This window comes from Cryphonectria parasitica, assembly GCF_011745365.1.
Source record: "Cryphonectria parasitica EP155 unplaced genomic scaffold M406scaffold_4, whole genome shotgun sequence".
Lineage (NCBI taxonomy): Eukaryota > Fungi > Ascomycota > Sordariomycetes > Diaporthales > Cryphonectriaceae > Cryphonectria > Cryphonectria parasitica.
Window position 1 is genome coordinate 1,962,092 of NW_024468912.1, and position 19,859 is coordinate 1,981,950.

At 53.5% G+C, this 19,859-nt stretch overlaps 7 protein-coding genes across 7 annotated transcripts; 1 reads left to right on the forward strand and 6 right to left on the reverse strand.

Annotated features, from left to right (window-relative positions):
* Positions 1-41: 41 nt before the first annotated feature.
* Positions 42-605, reverse strand: M406DRAFT_54600 (uncharacterized protein). Its single transcript, XM_040924541.1, has one exon. The coding sequence runs from the start codon at positions 509-511 to the stop codon at positions 323-325; it is 189 nt and encodes a 62-aa protein (XP_040776765.1). The 5' UTR covers positions 512-605; the 3' UTR covers positions 42-322.
* Positions 606-1,452: 847 nt separating this feature from the next.
* On the reverse strand, positions 1,453-2,838 carry M406DRAFT_233439 (S-adenosyl-L-methionine-dependent methyltransferase; the record flags this gene model as incomplete). The annotated part of the gene is made up of 4 exons (XM_040915941.1): positions 1,453-1,566; positions 2,149-2,290; positions 2,366-2,569; positions 2,609-2,838. Coding segments are annotated over 4 exons (690 nt in total), but the record flags the coding sequence as incomplete, so codon positions are not given.
* Positions 2,839-4,824: 1,986 nt separating this feature from the next.
* Positions 4,825-6,453, reverse strand: M406DRAFT_276480 (NAD(P)-binding protein). The gene is made up of 2 exons (XM_040918283.1): positions 6,331-6,453; positions 4,825-6,244 (listed from the first exon to the last, which is right to left on the reverse strand). The coding sequence occupies exons 1-2, from the start codon at positions 6,383-6,385 to the stop codon at positions 5,127-5,129; spliced, it is 1,173 nt and encodes a 390-aa protein (XP_040776767.1). The 5' UTR covers positions 6,386-6,453; the 3' UTR covers positions 4,825-5,126.
* A 1,328-nt stretch (positions 6,454-7,781) lies between these two features.
* On the reverse strand, positions 7,782-10,558 carry M406DRAFT_290031 (uncharacterized protein; the record flags this gene model as incomplete). The annotated part of the gene is made up of 7 exons (XM_040918887.1): positions 7,782-7,842; positions 7,921-8,274; positions 8,399-8,594; positions 8,726-8,802; positions 8,908-9,567; positions 9,772-10,239; positions 10,391-10,558. 7 exons carry the CDS (start codon positions 10,556-10,558, stop codon positions 7,795-7,797), a joined length of 1,971 nt encoding a protein of 656 aa, XP_040776768.1. The 3' UTR covers positions 7,782-7,794.
* Positions 10,559-12,051: 1,493 nt separating this feature from the next.
* Positions 12,052-12,886, reverse strand: M406DRAFT_329669 (uncharacterized protein; the record flags this gene model as incomplete). Its single annotated transcript, XM_040920453.1, has 3 exons — positions 12,052-12,244; positions 12,365-12,464; positions 12,589-12,886. 3 exons carry the CDS (start codon positions 12,884-12,886, stop codon positions 12,052-12,054), a joined length of 591 nt encoding a protein of 196 aa, XP_040776769.1.
* A 928-nt stretch (positions 12,887-13,814) lies between these two features.
* M406DRAFT_257892 (uncharacterized protein) lies at positions 13,815-14,840 on the reverse strand (the record flags this gene model as incomplete). Its single annotated transcript, XM_040917198.1, has 2 exons — positions 13,815-13,898; positions 13,986-14,840. 2 exons carry the CDS (start codon positions 14,838-14,840, stop codon positions 13,815-13,817), a joined length of 939 nt encoding a protein of 312 aa, XP_040776770.1.
* Positions 14,841-18,347: 3,507 nt separating this feature from the next.
* M406DRAFT_322092 (four F5 protein) lies at positions 18,348-19,238 on the forward strand. The gene is made up of 3 exons (XM_040919599.1): positions 18,348-18,431; positions 18,593-18,677; positions 18,798-19,238. Exons 1-3 carry the CDS (start codon positions 18,369-18,371, stop codon positions 18,836-18,838), a joined length of 189 nt encoding a protein of 62 aa, XP_040776771.1. The 5' UTR covers positions 18,348-18,368; the 3' UTR covers positions 18,839-19,238.
* Positions 19,239-19,859: the final 621 nt, after the last annotated feature.

Genomic DNA, 19,859 nt, shown 5'->3' on the forward strand with positions numbered 1-19,859 from the left:
CCCCATGAAATCAAAAAGGCACGGCGCAGGCACGGGAATCTGAAATGATAAAGAAGAAGACGACGACGACGACTACGAACTACGATGATGATGATGTTTGAGGCAGTCAAACAATTTTCCTTCCTTTTTCCTTCTTCTTCTCTCTTTCAACTTCCGGCACATACAGGCATGGGCATGGCATTGTTAACATACAGGGGAGCAGAGAACACGGCCAGGTCAACTGTGGAGTTAGGGAAAAGGCTCGGGGGGGCGGAGGGTGGTGCCATTGTTCAGGGAGAAAGGGGCTTAGGGACAACATGCAGTCGGTGGTGGAGGGGAAAAACTACAAGGGACAGCAAAGAGGGTTGGATTGGCGATGGATTTGGGCTAGATGGTAGGGAGGTTTAACAGGGCGGGGATCACGGCCACGATCACAATACGGGGGCAATGCGGACATGCATGCAATCTTGGACGACGAGCCTGTCAGAAGAGGTCGTTTTGCCCTCGTGAAAGCCCACGGATTTTTCTCCATTTTCTCTTTTATTATTTTGCTTTGTTCTTGTTTCTCGTGCACTTTGGCTCTTGACAGAAAAAGCTTTTGAACTCTCCCACCGACAAGGAGCAAGCGGGCGCATCAATTTTAGGTACGCATCGGGCTGGAGTGTTTGGAATTTTGTTTGGAAACTTTTCTTTCTTTGTTCTTCTTCAAAGCACCAACACAACAGGAAAGAGAAAAAAAATCTTATTTTTATCTACTTCACTTGTATTTATTCAACAGATGCCAATTCTGTGTCTCTTTGGTTTTGTTTTTTTGTTTTATTCTTCCTTCTTCTTCTCTTGTTTCTTTCTTCTTCTGAGGGCAAGGGCCACTCTCCAGCAAGTAGGTGAAAGTGGAAGCAAAGCGCAGCATACACCATGATACCTTTTTGTGTGCATCAGCACCGTTGCCGCCCACCTCTTCCCCCCCCCCCCCTCTTCTCATTTGTTTTTGGGCGTGGCAGGGCCACCGGCTGGACTGGGGCGGACAATGGTGGGGTGGAGTGCATAGACTGACTTGAGGTGGTATTCATCAAGGGGAGTTTGGTTAGGGGAGGAGAAGGGAAGGGGGGTGTTCGTTATGGATGTCTAATTCTGCAACGTAGTTTTGCAGACAGACCCACAACCAGGTCATCATCATGGGTGTTTTACCGCTTGATAGAAAAGAAGGGGAAAATAACCCAACCAGGATACATAATAGAGACTTTGTCCCTCGCCTTGTCTCACAATGAAACATCGTGCGCGCCCCTCGGCGACAACCAATCAAAGTGCCAGATTGGAGGGGAATAAACCTCGGAAGACAAATCACTCAGGTTAGGTTGTGTTTGTCCCTTGACATTATTTCGGACCATGTGCCAATTGGGTTATTTTTTTCCCCCCATCTCCCCTTTCTCTTCCCTCCTTGTTGTAGTAGCATGTAAGTATCCCTTATCCTGCAATAACCCACCAATTGTCCCGCTCGTAGCCGCTGCGAAGGACCTCTCCTCCCGCGGCGAGGACGTCCTCTTCCAATTCACCCTTCTTGTACAAGTGGTAGAACCTGTGAAACGTCTTGTCGGTGTGCTGGTGCTGGTGCTGGTGCTGTTGCTCGCCGTGGACCCCCTGGCCTGCCGCGCCGCCATCGCGGTCACCGCAGGTTTCTTTTCCCAGCGGCACGGATGCACCCGCAGCAGCGGCGCCGGCGCCGGCGGCCACAGGAGGGTCCACCATATACGCGCCCGCTTCTCCACCTCCACCTTGACCCCCACTACCACCACCACCACAGACAGCCTCATCTTCATCACTCCCGCATAACTGGTGCTGCAACGTCTGCTGCCGCTGCCGCTCCTGCATATCCTCACCGCCGCTTGGGGAACGAAGAGGATAAGAAGGGTCGCGGCGGCCCCCGCTCTCAACGCTCATGCTGTCCCTCCTGACGGCTCCGTGACCGCTCTCCTCTTTCTCCTCCCCCTTCTTCTCGTCCACCGCTTCATCAGCAGCAGCAGCACCCCCACCACCAACGGCATCGTCCGCTGCAGCGACGGCCGTCTCACCTTTTGGCTGCTGCCCCTGCATATGATGCTGCAATTTCTTCTCCTCCTCCATCTTCTTCTTGTCCCTGCGTGGCGTCTTGGTGGCACGGGCCTTGGGAACTTTTTCTTCCTTTTTCTTCTTCTGCTGTGGCGCCTTCATCACCCACGGCACGAGCAGGTCCTGCTCGCCGCCTTCATCCCACCCGCGCCGGCTGGTGCCCTGCTCCAGAGCCCAGACGTAGACCAGAACCTGACCGCCACCGCTGCCGGTTTCGGAAGAAGGCAAAGGAGACGACGACGACGACGACGACGACGACGACGACGACAAGGACGACGACATGTTCGTCTTCCCATCCCGTCGTACGCATCGCAGGAGCTGTCGGATTGCATCGACCCGCCTCTCCCTGGTTGACAAGTGATGGATGACCGCAATGCAGATGACAAAGTCTGCCCTGCCGTCCCGAAACGGTAGGTCCAGGCTGTCCGCAACGGCGGCATCAGCACCAGGAAGAGCCACCGCCGCAGGACTGGTGCTGCTGGTGCTGGTGCCGGTATTGCTGCCACTGCTACCGCTGTAGCACCACATATCCCTGGCCAGGCTGACCAGGGCGGCGCTCCGGTCGCACCCGAGCATGACCACGTCACGGTTGACGCCCATGTTCTTCCCATTGCCGCAGCCCACGTCCAGTCCCACGGATCCGGCGGGACGCGAAGCGAGGAAGGATGACACAAAGGGCCAGGGCTTATGCCGCGTCGCGCTGAAGTGCGGCGCGATCGCCTCGTAGACGCCATGCACGTGCGTCTCCTCGTAGATGGCTGCCTTCTTTTCCTCCCCACCTCCTTCTGCTTCCCCTGCCACCGGTCCTGGGGAGGGAGCCGCGGCTCCCTGCCGTGGGGCTTGGGGCCCAGGGGTGGTGGTGGAGGTGGTGGTGGTGGCCGCCATGATGCTGATGAGATACTTTGTAACGACGCTGACTGGTTTGCACTCCGTTGGAGGCCTTGCCCCTCTTTCTCTCTCTGTCTCTTCCTTTTCCCGGTGGATGCAGCGGCTGTCACTGGCGCGCTGGCCCCCACGCCCAATCAAAGCTCACCTCAGCCTGAAGCGCACGCGCACCCTGGGCACTGCAGCAGCCAGCAAGGCCAAAGTATTGAAGATAAAATGCTGCTCAGCGCGCTAACTTAGCACCAAGACACCCAGTAAATGAAGGAACGTATGTCAGACTTACTACGGCACTCCTTTGCAGGACCACAGCCGGGAGATGGTCTTCTTTTTTGCCTTTGCTCACCGTTTATGCCTGGTTCACCGCTAGCTTGTGTGATGCGATATAATGCGATGCGATGCGACGCGGAAGCAAAGCGGTGCTAACCTAGATCGCACCACCGAACGTTCCCACTCGGTCTTCTCTCTCACTCTTTGTCTGTCTATCTGACACACACACCCTTCTTTCTCTCTCCCTCCGTCCTTGTTCTTCCTCGTTTCCCTCCTGAAGCGGCAGGGAAAAGCTGACGTATGTATATGTACGTACCGTAGGTGCCGGATCGCGGATGTACGATACACTCCAACCGGTAAGCCGAGTGGGAGGGGAGGAGAGCCTCGGATGGTAGTAGTAGACCGGCCAGACTTGCTTGTGGGGGCAAGAGGGGGCGGGATGAGAAGAGGCCAGAGGAGTTCGTCCAATCAGCCGCTGGTGGCTCAAATAATCAATCTGGAACAACGAGAGCAGAGCAGTCGTGGAGAGACAGCAACGAGGAAGAGGAGGAATAGAGCGGTTTAGCGAGTGCAACCCTTCTTTCGAGACACGATGGCGTCGTCGTCGTCGTCGTCGTCGTCGTCGTCGTCGTCGTCGTCGTCGTCGTCGATGAAAGGAGATGCACTTAAGCTCAGTGTCACTCTGGACGGGGTGCTGCACACACTCTCTCTCCCTCTCTCTCACTCACAAACACACACTGTCTCTTTTCTCCTCACGTGCTCAGTTGATGAGGAGCTTTTCTTTGCCGTCGACTGTAGCACAAGACGTTGGTTTTGAAGGTTTGAGGCTCAAATTTTCCTTCTTTTGACGTCTGGAGCCCCGTAGCGTAAATCTCCGAGACACACTTTTGGAGTGAAGATCGTTCAGCCTCTTCTCTCTCTCTCTCTCTCTCTGTGTGTGTGTGTGTCTGTGTGTGTGTGTGCTTCCTTGTCTGGCCTCCTCTCTTGTGTCCTCAATCTCGCGTCACAGAGAAAAGAGGGCAAAGTGAAAAGGTCTCTGTGGATCGTTGTACACCAAGTAACTACGTAGGTAGCAGTACGTACCTGCCTCTCGGAGCTGAGGCTAGACCCCAGCAGCACAGACGAGAAAGACAGGGAAGGAAGGACACATAGGTGAGCGGGAGGGGTGTAAGGTTTGAAATTTCAAGGGGGTGTGGGCCTATTGATCATGCAGCTTATGTACCGTAGTACACACACCAGAGTCATGGGTAGTACAGAAAAGATTTAGTACCACGGTACAATCGTCTTTGTACTGTACTGCAAATAATCGTTGCAGTACGACGGCCAATCAAAGGGACAAGGGGGGGGGGGCCCATGTTTTTCCTGTGGTCAGACACCGTTCGCGCTACGGAGCTTTTTAGCATTTTTGGAACGCGGGTACCGGACAAAACAAAAGAAGAGGAAGCATGCATCATGACCTATCGTCGTTTGTGGTTGAGATGGATGGAAGGGCTTGGCATGATCATGAATGCATTGAAACCTGACCTGATGAAACGCTCTTTGCCCGCGTATCAAGATCAAAAATAAAGAAAGGCAGCAGTAAAAGATCAGCTTGAAAGATTCATTACGGTTTCTGATTATGATAGATGTGCTTTTCTATGCCAAAGACTTGACTCGTTCAGGGGGTTCGTTGCGGACGAGTCATCAAGCAAGCCCTGTAAGCGTTTGTGGCACGCCCAACCACGACATCAGATGACTGTCTCGAACTGTTTTGCTGATCTTCCCCCGGCTGTCAGAACCATAGTTTACATGTACTGAAAGATGCGAGCATAGTCGAATATGGCTTTGGACGGACCCCTACGTTATAACCAGGTATCCCATCGTATCCGTGGGGAGATACAGCACCTCCATCATGCCTTGCCCGTGTTCAGGGGGCTCTTGGGATCATACACATCCGTCGTGATGACCTCGGGATACACAATCCCTCCTTGCTTCAGCGCCTCCTCCATGACCTCCATGATGACCACTGACTCGCTCCATGGCAGCGTCGCGCTCTCGAGCTTCCCGTCCCTCAGGCACCGCGCGCACTCGTCCGCCTCCCAGAACATCCCATGGCCCCAATTCCTCGCCGGGTCCTGGGGGATCGGGCAGTCGACCACCTCCAGCTTGCTCGGGTCGGCCTTCTTGAGGACCCTGTACTGGCGCGGCTTGAACGGCGGGCCCATCACCTGGATCTCGCCCTCGGACCCTTGGATCCGGATCGAGGGGCCGAGGAGGCCGTTCGCTTCGAGCTCGGTCGCAGCACGGAGGCTCGTCGTGGCGATGCCCATCGTCTTGTGCTGAGGGAACGACACCACCACCGCTGTGCTCTCGTCCGCGCCGGTGCGGTCGTACTTGTTCATGCTGGCCACAACAAGTGGCTTCTCCTTGGTGCCCGGCTGCAGGTGGTACAGCGTCTGGAACAGCCACGTCAGGGAGTAGATGCCGAGGTCCAGCAGGGCGCCGCCGGCCAGGTCAACGTTGACCATGCGGTGGTCATCGGGAAACTCGAGCGACCCGTCGGGCTTGCTCGAGTTGAACGAATTGTCGGCTAGCACGCGGTACACGTCTCCGATCTCCTTGCTCGTGATCATCTCGCGGATCTTGATGCTCAGCGGGAAGTACCGGGTCCACACCGCCTCCATGAAGAACAGCTTCTTCTCCCGAGCCTTGTCCACCAGCTTCCTCGCCTGCGACGCGTTCACCGTCAGCGCCTTCTCGCAGAGCACGTTCTTGCCCGCCTCCAAGCACAGCATGGCGTTCTGAAAGTGGTGCGAGTGTGGCGTCGCGACGTAGACGATCTGCACGTCCTCGTCGGCCACGAGTTCCGCATATGAGCCGTAGGCCTTGGGCGAGCCGGGCACGCCCAAGTCCTTGAGAAAGGACTCGGCTCGGGGCTTGGACGAGGAGGACGCCGCCGCCACGATGGTGTGGGCGACGTCGCTGACCTCGCGAGTGGCAGGATCGTTGAGGAGGTCCTTGGCAAAGGCTGTGAGCGCTATCAGCTTCTGTCTTCTACTAACCATCCAACAGAATGAAAAGCAAAAACACAAGGAAAGGAAGTGGACGGCTGACTGGTTGCGATGCCTCCTGTGGCCATGATCCCCCACTTGACCGTGTAAGGAGCCATTTTTAATCGTCGTTTTGTTTTGAGAAGTAGCGCTGTGAGTGTTCTTGTTGTCTAGAACTTGAGGCTGCGGGAAAATCTAATCGAGAGTTTACAAGAGAGAGGAAGAAAGAGGAGAACACCTTCTACTTATACCGTTAAAGAAGAGGTTTTGGAAAGAATTGTTGAATATAGAGTGATTGATGTCATCGCTAGCAGCTGTACGACTTATCGCTCAATACCCCGCCTAGATACCCCGCGGTACTGCCTACTTGAGTAATTACCCGTCGAGGCGCGTCTCGAGGAGTTTATTGGCAGGGGTCCAAGCTCCGGGGCACGCGGGGTCGAGAGTCGCCCTATTCCTACAATTAAGCACATTATTTAGGACTGTAGACCTTTGTTCCCAGTGGAGCCAGACACGACTCAGCTCCTCTCTCTCTCTCTTTCTGGCCTCTCTCTCATCAATGTCGATGGCAACAGCGGCGTGACTCACATGGGCTTGCCTGCATAAATGGCACGATGGGCTCCACAGACTCCATGGCATTCATCTTGTTGCCAGTATGGCTGTGGCCTGTCGAATCCAAGAAAGTTGCTTCTCAAGCCGAGGAATCGCGTTGCCAAGGGCTTCGCTCACATGGAATGCATCCATCTCGGTGATCTGGAGATTGCAATAGCGGACATGGAATGAATAGACAGACTTGTCAGAAATTGTTCCTCTGCACAATTGGCCACCAAGTCCTTCTGGGGAAAGGAAAGGCGAGGGCGAACGGCTTCGGCTCCAACACGGACTTTTCAATATTCGGCCTTTGACAATCATCACAGGGCAGAGACACGAGGCTGCACAGAGTCAAGTATGGCAGACTGGTCAGGATGATGAGCAGCCTTAAGACCAAAAAGATAAGGTAACTTCAAGCAAATCCATTTATCATCCTACTTCTTCAGAGATAGCAGAGCGCGAGGATGCGAAGCTATACTATACGCGGACAGAATGAGTCCCGATGCTCCTTATACTCATTCGTAACCTAGAGAGGTAGTCGCCCATCATCACCACCACCACCACCACCATCACTGCCGTGATACAAGCCATCTAAGAATTGGTACTGGGTGCGCGGAGAATGCCCTCATCCAAAGTAAATTTAATAGTAGTGGTAGCAGTGTATGCCAGCGGCTCTCGGCCTTGGCGTAGTAGATGCTATGCACGGAAAACGCCCTGCTCAATCTCTACCGCATCCATGTTCATAGGTCGTGCCATTAACTTGCATGTCTGGCTTTCAAGGGGCTGTATGTGCCAGATATCTCCTCCACAGCGTGACATCTTATCCCAGACAAGACGTCCAGAGCGCTCCTTCATCTTTATTATCAACAACCGGACACCAATCGCGTTACCGTGATCTCCTCCCCCCCCCCCTGGTCCCTTTATTTTTTTCAACAGGTCATGCATCCGTCTTGACACGTCCGCCTCGAAGGCTGAGAATCTCATCCTGTTCTATGAGTCAGCACGCGCCCACACTACAAATTTTCCCAGGGCAGGTCTTCTTCCCCAAAAGAGATAAACTCACCTCGGCCTTTCTCTTCCCCAGCACGCGGTCCGGTGTCACCCTCGAACCACCACCACCATATAGCGGCGTGGCACCGCTCTCCTTGGTGACCTCGGCATAGCAGCTCGCATGGAAGGCCCGGCCGCCCACACGGGTCGTGTCTGTCCACACCCACTCCTGCGCCTCGTCAAGCCACTTGGTTTGGAACTTTTCCTGGCAGATGGGGCACACCGTGTTGATGGTGTCACCGTCGTCAGGCACAGGGATCCATTGGATCTTGGGGGCCGACGAGGCTGGCTGGGAGGAGTTGGCGTTGGGGCCGTGGGCATTATCGACGTGTTCGAGGTCGATGGTTTCAACATTGTGGATCCAGTCCTAAGAATGTGAAGAAATCAGTCAGCCATTGACATAGACTCTTTTCAAGTGCATGAAATAAGAATTAGAGGGAAGACCCCAGGGGGGTGGGGAGGGGGCATGTGCAGTGGTTTGAAAGACTTACAGCCTGGTCCACATACCAGCTTCGATGCTGGCCTCTCTGCTCCGCCTCCACCATCCTCTGTTTGACTCGGAAGTGCCAATCCATATGAGCCGTCTTCTTCTTCTTTCCCTCCTCGTCCGTGGGGAATCTTCTACCACACTGGGTACATTGTGGCCCAAGAGCCTCGTAGAGGGAGTGGACGAGATGTGGACGTGGTCTGAAAAAGATGAGAGCATTAGCATGATGTTCCAAGTCAGAGTCACACGACTAAGATTTTTGGATATTGTTCTGTTTTTGGTTTGCTTGGATATCTGATGATGAAGTCTTCTTTTCTTTTGGGTTACATACTGCTTGAGCGAGGCGACAGTCAGGCTGATATCCCCACTTGATATGACGTGCCCTGCCTTTGCGGTCGCCGCGATGCTCTGGGCCATGGCGATGATGTTGGCGAGGTCTACTCTTCCTGTGGCTGCTGCGGCTGCAGGGGCTGCAGGGGGGGCCGTATGGGCCACGTTTGAGGCCGGCGCAACAGGTATAGCAGGAGGAGGTGCGAACGGCCTGCCTGGTAGCGTCTGGCCTGACGGTGACGCAGAGTTGGACAGCAGACCAGCACCTCGCAACGAGGCAAGAAGAGCCATGGGGTCAGGCGTGGCTGACTTTTGGGGCTCAACACGCTGAGGCGTGGGTGAGCGCAGCGCAGCAACAGCAGCAGCGGCAGCTGGTGGGATCTGAGGTGTCGATGCTGGTGGTTGAGGTTGAGGGGTTGCAGACTGTCGGCTTAGTAGCGCAGCCAGAGTACCCTTGCCCAGCAGCGAGTCGAGAGAGACAGGAGCTGGCGGCGCCGAGGGAGGTGGCACGGGGGCTACTGATGCAGCTGAAGAACGCTGCTGCTGCTGAGGTTGTTGATGATGCATAGGAGCATGAAATGGAGGAGCAGCAGCGGTGGCGCTCTGGCGGGCAATAAATGACACCCGGTATTTTACGGCAATCTGATCTACTTGATTTCTGACAGCCACCAATTGGTCCTGTGGCAGATTCCTGTGCTTGTCCCTCAGCAGTCCCTGGAGAGCCAGGAGTGCCGTCAGCTCTGCCTGCGTGTCAGAACTATGCGGTGACCTTCCCAACGCGGCTCCGACAGCAACGATGAGTTGATCCATGTCATTATTCAAAGAGTCTATGCTGAGTCCAGGCTGGGCAGCCGGCGCCCCATAGTATCCCTGGGACGAAGGGGGTGCAAAAGGCGCAGCGCCCGGTACTGAGGAAGACGGTTGAGATGGCGTTCTGGTATAGGACGACATAGCCTAGAGAGAGAGAGGGCGAGAGGGCGAGAGAGAAGGTCCATCAGTCAAATGCCGGTCTTACAAAAATGCTGGGAGAAGCTGGTCCTTCCTTACCTGGGGCTGTGGATATTGCTGCTGGCCAAAGGCTGACTCGGGCCGCTGACCATTGATGCCTACATGAGCAGGAGGTTGACTGAAAGGGGGGCGCGCGTTGGGGGGCGTGGGCGTCGAGCGGTGGAGTGCTCCTGGCAGCGGCCGACCGCCTCTGTTGCGCATCTGACTGCGCGCCTGCTCCTGTTGCACCTGCAGGGCAGAGGTCCTGGCCTTGATGAGGGCATTCTCGATAGGCCTTACCACATCAGGAGAGAAGACGGGCGTGCTGTCGATGGAGCCAGGCACGGGCTCCTTCCAGGTCTGCAGCATCTCTTCCAGCTTGTGACGGGTCTTCTGGTCGACCGAGGCATACACCTCCATATAGGTCGAGTAGAGGTTCTTGCCAAAGAACAGAGTGTACGGCGTGCCAACATTCTTGACGATTGAGTCGAGCAGGTAGATGGCTGGCAGTTTTCTCTGGGGGGGTGCCTGCATCATAACAATGTCAGCGAGAGGCCAAAACTTTAAGGGTTGGGACGGGGAGCGAGTGGTGGTTGATCTCCAGAGAGCTACGGCCACTGCGGGCAGAGGACTTCGAGCAGTGCAGTCAACCTTGTGAGGGCAGTGGGGGAACACCTACCTTCTTGATGTGCTGTTCCAGGATCTCGGCGATGGGGTACGCAATGTTGGTCAGTTCTCTGGCGAGATTGGTCAAGGTTAAAATTTCATGGCGGACATTATCCTTGAGGTCCTCCACGGCAGCCTGCCAGTCCTGGATCATCGACTGCTCTTCATCTTCAGCAGACATGATGGGCAGCTATTGAATCTCGTGGATGCTATGGTCTGACTTGTGGATTCTTGAGAAAGAAATGGCACTGCAGGAGAAAACGGACGCGATCAAGAGGTGCGTGGAAGAGCGAAAGGCTTCCAGGCTGTAAAAGTGTCTGTCGCGGCCAAAGAAGAGGAAGAAGAAAAGAAACAAAGAAATGCTTTCGACTCCGACAATCACCAACAAGTGAGAGCTGCAAAGCGGGTCTGACGATGTGCAGGACCTCTGTTTTTCTTTTCTCGCTCTTTCTCTTTCTCTTGCTCTTTCTTCTCCAATACTTCGCAGCCCAGAGACAAGTCTCCACCAGCTCGTCGTTTGTCCTCCCCCAGCCCAGCCACGCAAAATGTGCGATACACAGAATGAGCCTCTCCTCACTTCAAAACTCCTTCCTGCTCCTAGACACCGACTCTTTCTGCTACGCGCGTATATTGACCAGTATCCCCAAGGGCCTGGCAAGATGTGTCTAGTCGATCAACACGGAGGTGTTGTGGGATCGGAGGCACAGCAGGAATGGTCAATGGGGACAAGTACGAGAAGACGTCGCGCCGAGGAATCTGGATGATGATGCAGAAAGGGAAAGCAAGAAAGAAACGCCGCCACGATATTTATGATTAAGATGCGACTTGTCGCAAGGATGAGGAAGAAGGAAATGGACAGGGCGCGATTGCGTCGCGGGTGGGCAGCTTGTTGTACAGAAAAGCCGGCCAGGTTTGTCGTTAGATGAAGTCGAGCTGATGGGCTAATCGCGCTGGGGCAGACAAAGCCCCCATGGGCCAACCTGAGCAGGAAATTATGTAAGCCAAAGTGAAGGCTGGTGCACTGCTGGAAGCGGTTGGTCTGTGCGTCACTCCTAGCCACAAAGTCATTGGGTGAAGTTGATAAGAAATGTCAACCTGACAACTCCTTCCCTTAAGGTAAAGGTATGCCAGACACATGCCTTTTATTTTTCTTTATAGACTGATGCTTGGCTCAATTGCGTAGTTTTCGTGACTCAAATTCTGTTTTGGTTTTCATTGCTCATCTCTGACAAAATCGGGGCCCATAGACCTATGCGATCGAAACAGCTGCAGGGGCCACCAGGGCGCTCAGGTCCTTCCACTTCCCAATCAATTCCCAAAGAAATCTGTTCCAGTAACTTGAAGTAGTCAATTCTACACCCATCCATCAAGCGTAAGAAGCTCGAGTGTACATTAGCACAGCCCAGTTTTTGGAGCATATGTGTGGTGACGAATTCCAAATCCATCTGTACAATGTCATCACAGCATCGCAATCGAAAAGAGGCCATCTGCCAAACTATTTCCCATGCCAGACACAGTGTTATTCCGGTTCAAATAGCAAAGCATCACAGGAGAGGTTGATAATAATGCCTCCATTTGAGGGCAGCGTGAGGTAAGTAATGAATTGTTCCCAGTCCCACTTATCGTTGGCCAACGCCTCCTAAAGCAATGTCCCCAGAGCGAATGCCTCTCCCATCAGACCGACTGCTCAAGGTGAATGCGGGTAGCGTTCGGAGTGACCCGCAGAGTCCACTCGATGTCCGCCCGTCCGCCGCCAACAGTATTACATGCGACCTGCCCCTGGACGCTCTCCATAAAGTCGAGGGAGCCAGGCAGCCGCATGTGTACCGAGTGGGCGAGGAAGCGCTTGATGTCGCCATCGCCGATTCTGTTACGAAATACGTCAGCCTTGGAATGAAGTTCTGGGGGAGACATGGAAGGTCATCCTCCTCCTATAGTACTAGGACGTGGGTTAAAAGAGGCAAAGGAATGCCGTTCAATTGCTCACAGAATAATATCGTTGGACCCGTTGTTGTTGCTGTTGCTGTTGCTGTTGCTGTTGGTGTGGCGGCCGAATCCAAACATGCAAGTGCCCTCGACCCAGTACGCTTTATTCAAAAAGAAACAATTCATTAGCCAGGTAGCTCACACAATTTTCATCAAGGTGTAGAGCTCTCCAGATCTACTATGACAAAGACTCACAAAGAGAACAAAGGAAGGAAAGAAACTTACGAAACACATTTTTAGTCTTCCAGCCCGAAGCCAGCACAGTAAAGTATCCCTCTCCCTCAAAGTTGCGCAGGATGTGCTCGCAGTCACGGACCAGCATGCCGCCGTCCTCGCCGCCGCCGATCTCGCGGAAGGAGCTGTTGCCGCACTGGACGCTCGTGGTCTCGGTGCGGTTGAAGGCGAGGGTGGTGGGGGTCTGGTACTTGGCGGCCAAAGGGGCGGCAGGGACGGGCACAGCAGCTGTGGTGACGAGGATGGGCGCCATTAGGGCGGTGGCCAGGAGGGTTGGAAGGATGCGCATGTTTGGGAGCGTGGACTGTGTGATTTTGGGTTTGGATTGCGTTGTTGAGTTTTGGTAGTGGGGAATTTGGTGTTGAATAAAAGAGGGGGAGGGGGGGGGGGGGGATTGGAGAGATATCAGTCAAAGGAGAGAGACACTTTGGCTTCTTTGAAAGTCTCTAGAATCGAAAGTTAGGAGTCGATTCAAGGCTGAGATCCATAGGATAAGTTGGGGAGAGAGGGATAAAAGAAAGTAAGGGGTTTGAATAGTGACCTGCGGAAGTCAGCAGCTCAGGTCATAGAAGCTGCTGGCCCACGTCGCCTTGGAAATTCCTCTTTTTTGACTCCAGTTTGTTCTCGGCGAGAGGATTTGAGACTCACCAATATTGAATCACTTGTTCAAAGGAAAAAGAGGTGATGGCGACCGCGGAAAGCCTTGGTTGTCTGCTCCGCCCCGTAAATGCAATATATTCACGAAGTCTCCTCATAATTCACAAATACAGTCGTCGTGTCACCAATGAATGCACCTTTCATGTTTGGTAAATTTGCTTCTCATTAATTGTAGAGATCGATAGAGATCATAAGCTCGTTATCTCATTTGCAACCCCCTGGCGCTTGCAGCAACAGCCTTCCTTAGTCTGTCCTCCAGCGACCCCAATCCTTTTCCTTCCTCCCTCCGCTCGTTTTGCTTCTTTTTTGTTTTCTTTTTTCTTTCCTTTTATCTCATTTTGTGGGTATCTCATGTGTGGGTATGTAAACTTGTCTTCGTCTCCATCTCCTGTCCTCTCTCCTCTCTCCTCTTCTCTGTTCATCTTCAGTGTTTGTTCTTGCTAATGTCCTTAAAGGCCCAACGGAAGAGCTGTGCAATATCTGGTTAACCTTTGGCTGTTCTCCCACTAATTCCTTCCGTCTCTTGGACTGGGGCGCAAGACACACAAGGAAGACACATCTTAGAAACGGTTGAGATGGCTTGCCTCGGAATAAACGCTGGACCGACCACCAGTGTATGCAGGGTGAAGGGCCGTTGGTGGGCGCTGCGGCATCTTCATGTCAGCAAAGTGTTCGGCACGGCTGAAGCTGCTGTTGGTCGTGCGAGGAAGAGGACTGGTACGATTACTTACCTGGACACCGGGCACAATGGGGCTGGCGCGGTCCTGGCCCTCCCACGACTCCCGCTCCGAGGTCTGGGGGCGGGAGGCGTACTGGTGGTGACCGGACTCGAGGTCGGGCTCGGCCGTGGGGTGGTTGATGATGGGCCCACTGATCTGGGGCTTCTTGTCCTTGGCGAAGAGGCGCGAGAAGCGGTTCTGTGGGTTGACGGCGGCGGGGAAAGGGTGGTGGAAGTTGAACTGCTTCTCCCTGCGGATGGAGTTGGAGCGGTCACTGCCGCCGCTATTCATGGTGGCGGCATCGATATCATAAGGAGCCGAGGTCATGCGCACGTTGTAGACGTTGGCGCCGTGCTCACGGATCATGCGGACGGTGATGTTGTGGGTGCTGCTGCGGAAGATCAGCGAGACGATGAGGTTGAAGAGGCCAAAGACGAAAGCCAGGATGCCCGAGGCGAGGGTGAGGCGCCACAGCGGGAAGGACAGGTCGTTGATCAGGTCGGCGGCGTTGAGGGAGCCCATGACCCAGATGCCCATGGCGATCATCCAGACACCCAGCCAGGCCAGGCTGTGGCCTCGGTTGCTGGCATCGACAGTTGAGAAGGTCGGCCAGTTGCGGCGGTAGAAGTCGTTGACAACGGCCGGCTGGGGCAGCTCGCTAATGAGGAGCATCATGGCCACGCCCGCGGTGATGGTGTGAGAGATGGCCTGGAAGACGAAGAAGCTGGTCACGATATTGGTCTTGACCACCATGATCATGCTCGACATGGCCACGCTGAGGAGGGCCAGGATGTTGCAGGCCCGCAGCACCTGGAGGATATACCAGGCCGGCCCCAGCAGGGAGCTGTTTTCTGACATGCTGAACATCTTGGCTGTGGTTGTTGGTCGAATTATTTGCTGGGAAGAGAGGGAGGAGAGCGTGATAAAGACTGGTGAAGACGGTCAGCCAGGGACGTTCTCTTCTCCTTTCTCTTTTTCTTACTTTCTCTTCGTGCCTTGAAAGGGCAGCTTTGTAACGACTTACGATCGGGATGAGGGAAATGTGTTACTGCCGGCAGTCGTGTTTGGAGTGAGTGAAGTCGTAGTCGGCTGATTTTTGGATTTTTTTTTTATTTTATAATTGTCTGACTTGCGTCTGTCTTGCAGATTCGGAAGCGTGTGGTAGAAGGGGTAGAAAGAATGAATACGGGAGGGAAAGGAGAGAAAAGTAGAGTGAAGAAAGAAGAAGATCGGCACCAGGCAGGAGAATACTATATATCAGCAGGAGACTGCGTCAAGCAGCTCTATTGTACTCGACAACAATGGAACAATAGTGTTAGAAACAAGCAGGCATTGAAGTCGTTAACAATGCCCTTCAGATCTGTCTCGCGACAATAAAAGAAAAGGGTGTGGTGGAGGAAAGAGAAAGAAAGGTAAAGGAGGGAAAAACTGGGAAGCACATAATAAGAAAGAAAAAAGAGGGGGGTAGGAAGGGTAGGCTCGAGATTTAATATCCAGACTTTAGAACAAAGCATGCATCACTCATCGTAGTATTGACCATAACACCCCCACGCGAGCTGAGATGGCGGCAACAAGATACGCGACCTCGAACCCAGCGCGAGAAGGATCCAATGTGGGAACCCTTGAAAGGGATAGATAGAATCTGGCATCAGGACCGCACACAAACGGCAAAAGTATCATGCCAAGCTCAGACCAGAGCATCTGTATCGCTGCGGTCAATGAAACGAAAAGAATGGGTTCTGGGGAAGTTTCCAGCCAATGGATCGATTGGCGCAAAGGCTCTCTCTCTCGTCTCGAGCGGGAAGACTAAAAAATTAGGGTGGTTTATCTCAGAGGGGTCATCCCAGCAGTAGCACTAGACCAGGGTGGCATGGACAACAGTGCAGTTTCATGCAAAAGCAAGTAACATGCGTCTCTTCTGGCAGTTGCTGTGGGTCCCTTGGAGTTGTTGTTCAGCATATCACCTGCCACGAGCTGCACCGTCTTGATGGTGCCACGGAGTCGTTGGACGCGACCCCTTGCTTGCGTCGTTGGCGGTTGCCAGGTTGTTGAGCGGAGGCGAGATAGAGGAAGGGTGGGCGGCCACGAGGATGGGCCGAATGATAGTGCCATGTAAAAAAGAGTCATCGACGGCGGAGGAGGAGGGGCGTACAGCTGGCAAGGCTTGATACCCAACCGTTCGCGCCCAGTTTGCACAATCCCACATCAAAGGGGCAAGACTAGAGGAGACAAGGACTCTCGGACGGTGGCCAGACAGATAAGAAGCCTGCTTCCTTCCGGACCTGACTACTGTGATCTTCAGGGCGGTACTGTAAATGCAATTGATAGACAGAACCTGTCCAACAACCTTGTGCACCATGGTGGTTTTGCCACCCTCCCCCCCCCTCTTTTTTTTCTCTTTCTTCTTCTTCCTTTCTTGGGGAGGATTGTACAGGGTACGTATAGTACGTGAACATGGATTCAGAGACCAGATATGTGGGTACGTGAAAGGGTCTTCCTTCTGGCCAAAGCACCTTGGGGAAATGCTTGAACCATCTCTCCAATGAGGCTCTGAGAAGAAGCTGGTCGAAAATGCAAGCGTACCAAGAGAGACTTGGTCGGTGGAGACTTTCAAGGCGGGTCCGCGGCGCGGGGCGGGAAGAAAGCGCGTCCCCAGGTGAGGCCCGCGACGGGGCCTCGATTGGATGACAAGCGCTTGCACGTGTTTCAAGTCGTTTTTAGCCTCCCGGTTCCGAGGTGCAGGAACATTGAAGAAAGAAAAAGGAGAGAGAAGAAGGGGGGAAAAAGGGGAACTATCATGATTGGGTTCTTTTCTTTTGTGGTGATGTTTAGTCTTTAGGATCAATAAATTCCGTAAGCTTTCATAACAGAGCGGTCTGCTTCAGCCGTTTGACTCATCCCATTCTGATCAGGAGGAAGACCACAAAGTTGATTGGCAGTGACTCTATACTTGGCGGCTGGTGGATTGGATTCATATTTCAGATGAGATACATCTTCAGCCCAAAGGCTAAAACTCAGATTGCAAGAGTACTGGTTTCGGAATCAGAGCCAAAGAAACGGGAAGCCCAGTCTTCAATGCAACCTTCAGTACCGAACTCTGCCAGAGACAGATACAACAGTATTAGGACTGCTACCATGGTACTTGGAACAACCTCCAAGGCTCGAATGTACGGCAATGCCATGAAGAAGAAAAAAAGACAGACCAGGCACGAAGGTCGGCCACGTCAATGTTAGAGACATGTCTCGCGCGTTCGAGGTTGTGCCTTGCTCCTGGCGCTTGTTCAATCATCAGCCGCACAGCCGTCATCCGTTCCCCGGCGCCTGCGCTTGCTTCCAAAATTTGGACGGACTCTCACCGTCCCGAAAGGCCAGAGGTTTCGTCCCAGGCACGCCAGGGGAAGAAAAAGATGGGGAGATGAGACCTCGAGGCGAGACGAGAAACCGCGCCGCGGCCTGGTCTTCTGCGGCCTGCAGGTTCTCCGTTGATTGGCCATCACAAGCGCCTTCTGTTCAGGTGCCGCTCGGCTGAGGAACGGGGGGTTCATGACGACGGCTGTTGGTTGCTTGATACGAGTGGCACTGATTGCCCATCCGATCAGGTCGTACTATACTCATATAAATATGATACGAGGTATGTAATGTTGGTCAAATGACAGGCCGTGTTGACAAGCAGGCAATTTCATTTAAAGTCGTGACGCGGTTCCTGAGAACAGCCGCCGGCCTACTGTCCTGACCGTCTGCGAGCAGGTCGATTACTATGGATCAAGGAAAACGCCTGTCATTCGTGAACGGTCGAGACATGGAGCAACAAAGATAGAGAGAAGAAGAAGAAGAAAAGAGGGGAAGCCAACAGAGGGTGTGTGTCAAAGTGAGAGAAAGTGAAAGTGAGAATGAAAATGAAAATGGCTGTATCTAGATTGGCATGCAAGACATTATCGAGGAGATTCATTTCTTTTTTCTTCTTTTTCTTCCATTCTTTTTCCTCCCTCAGACCGATGGTCAGTCAGTGAACCGAGTGTTGTCGTTCTAATGCCTACTTACCGCAACTATGGTGCGTAGTAATCATGGCCCGGGAAAGAAAAGTCTAGAATCAAGTCTGGGCCTGAATTAGGCCATAGGCCCACCCCACTTTGGAAGACTAGCCACTCGCCATGAACGATTTTCTGCAAAGAGTGGCTGACACATGCGCGCACAGCCTCACCCAAGAACTTCCTCCTCTTGCTCGTCGTCGGCCTCAATCGCTCCCCTTTGTCTGCCTCGACCAAAACTCCTCGACTCAACACCCTGTCCAGCCAGAACCAATCCGCTCTCCTCCACCCTCCATCTGTCTTCCAAGCAGCCCCTCTTTTTGCTATTTGTTTTTTCTTTTGTCAGATCCGATTGCATTCATACACCATGGCTCGTGGAAACCAGCGCGATCTCGCCCGTGCGAAGAACCTGAAGAAGCAGGCTGAGCAGGTATGTTGACCGCCACCAGACAACCCTCCCGACTCTCCTTGTCGGTTCTTTTTCTTTTCATGAAGAATTGGAAGCCAAGTTGCCTCCCCCCCCCCCCCTCCTTTCGGTGTCTTTGTCGGTCCACTTTTGCTGACCTAGACGCCTCGTCTCTCGTACCACAGAAGTCGAAAAACAGCAAGAGCGGCAGCGAGATGCAGCGCGATAAGGAGGCCGTCGCCGCCCTGATGCGCGAGAAGCAGAAGAAGGGTACGTCCTCCTCGATATCTCGCCTTCCCCCACTTCCCACCCCCCAAAACGATGGCCTCCCAGGTCCGAATTGTCCATGGAAACCACCCATTGCTGACTGCGCATCTTGGTCCGGAACAGCCGAGGAGAAGAAGGCCGCCGAAGCCGCCAACAAGAAATAAAAACCTCTGCCAGACGGGGCTTCTCCCTTCCCCGCCTCCGGGAACGAGAGCGCCAGAGGAGTAATGTAATGGGAGGTGGTGTTAGGATACTTGGATTATCATTTTTTATTTTTTTTTAAAGCGAAAGGAGCAAAGGGATGTTTTGTATTCGAGGGGCGGATGTGGGAGTTCAAGAGATATCAAGAGACAACGAGGCGGTGGCATGACGGAAAGGGTAAGGAGGCGGAAGGAGGAGACGACGACGACGATCATATACCCCCGAGGCCTACGAAAAGTGTCCACGCCAGAGAAGAGGCTCCCTTCTTCAGAGGTGATAATGCTGTCATCGTCGGCAGGCAAAAGAGGGATTGGACTCCCCTGGTACTATTTTATCTCCCGGCCAGATAAACGTCGTTTCCTCAACACCTACGTATAGTCTTTGCGTCGCGTCTCGTATTGTATATGATGTGCATGCTGTGCTGTAGTGAACTGCTTCCTTGAGAATAAGGCCTCTTGCATCTCTCTGGACAATCCTCCCTGGCTTGTCTCTCGCTGGGTCACTACGAGTACGGTTGAGTCTCCTGGAAAACTTCTCTCCTCTTTCCACGAGCCGACGAACACCCAAAGATCACGTTGGTCTTGTTGGTTCATCCCACAATATGCATTCCTCCCTACCTATCCTGCGCACCGAATTTTCCTTCTCTCCCAGCATGGGAAACCCTCACCCCCTTCGGGCCAAATCTGAGGGACGGTGGGCACTGCCCTTCTGCAGGTGCTTTGGAAACTCGGGAAACGGGGTGATGTCACGTGGAGACGCTGATGATGAAGATGTGATGGCGATGTTTTTAGCATGAAATGACCACAGTACAAACAAGGCAGACAGTGGCGCAATGCACACAAAGCAAGTCTTCTCTCTCTCTCTCTCTCTCTCTCTCTGTCTGTCTGTTTCAATATCTCTCCCAGCAAACCTCTGAGCAATAGCGAGCAACTCTGAACAAGACACCACGAGGGTAACCATTTCTTTGATTTGTGTTTCTTTTTA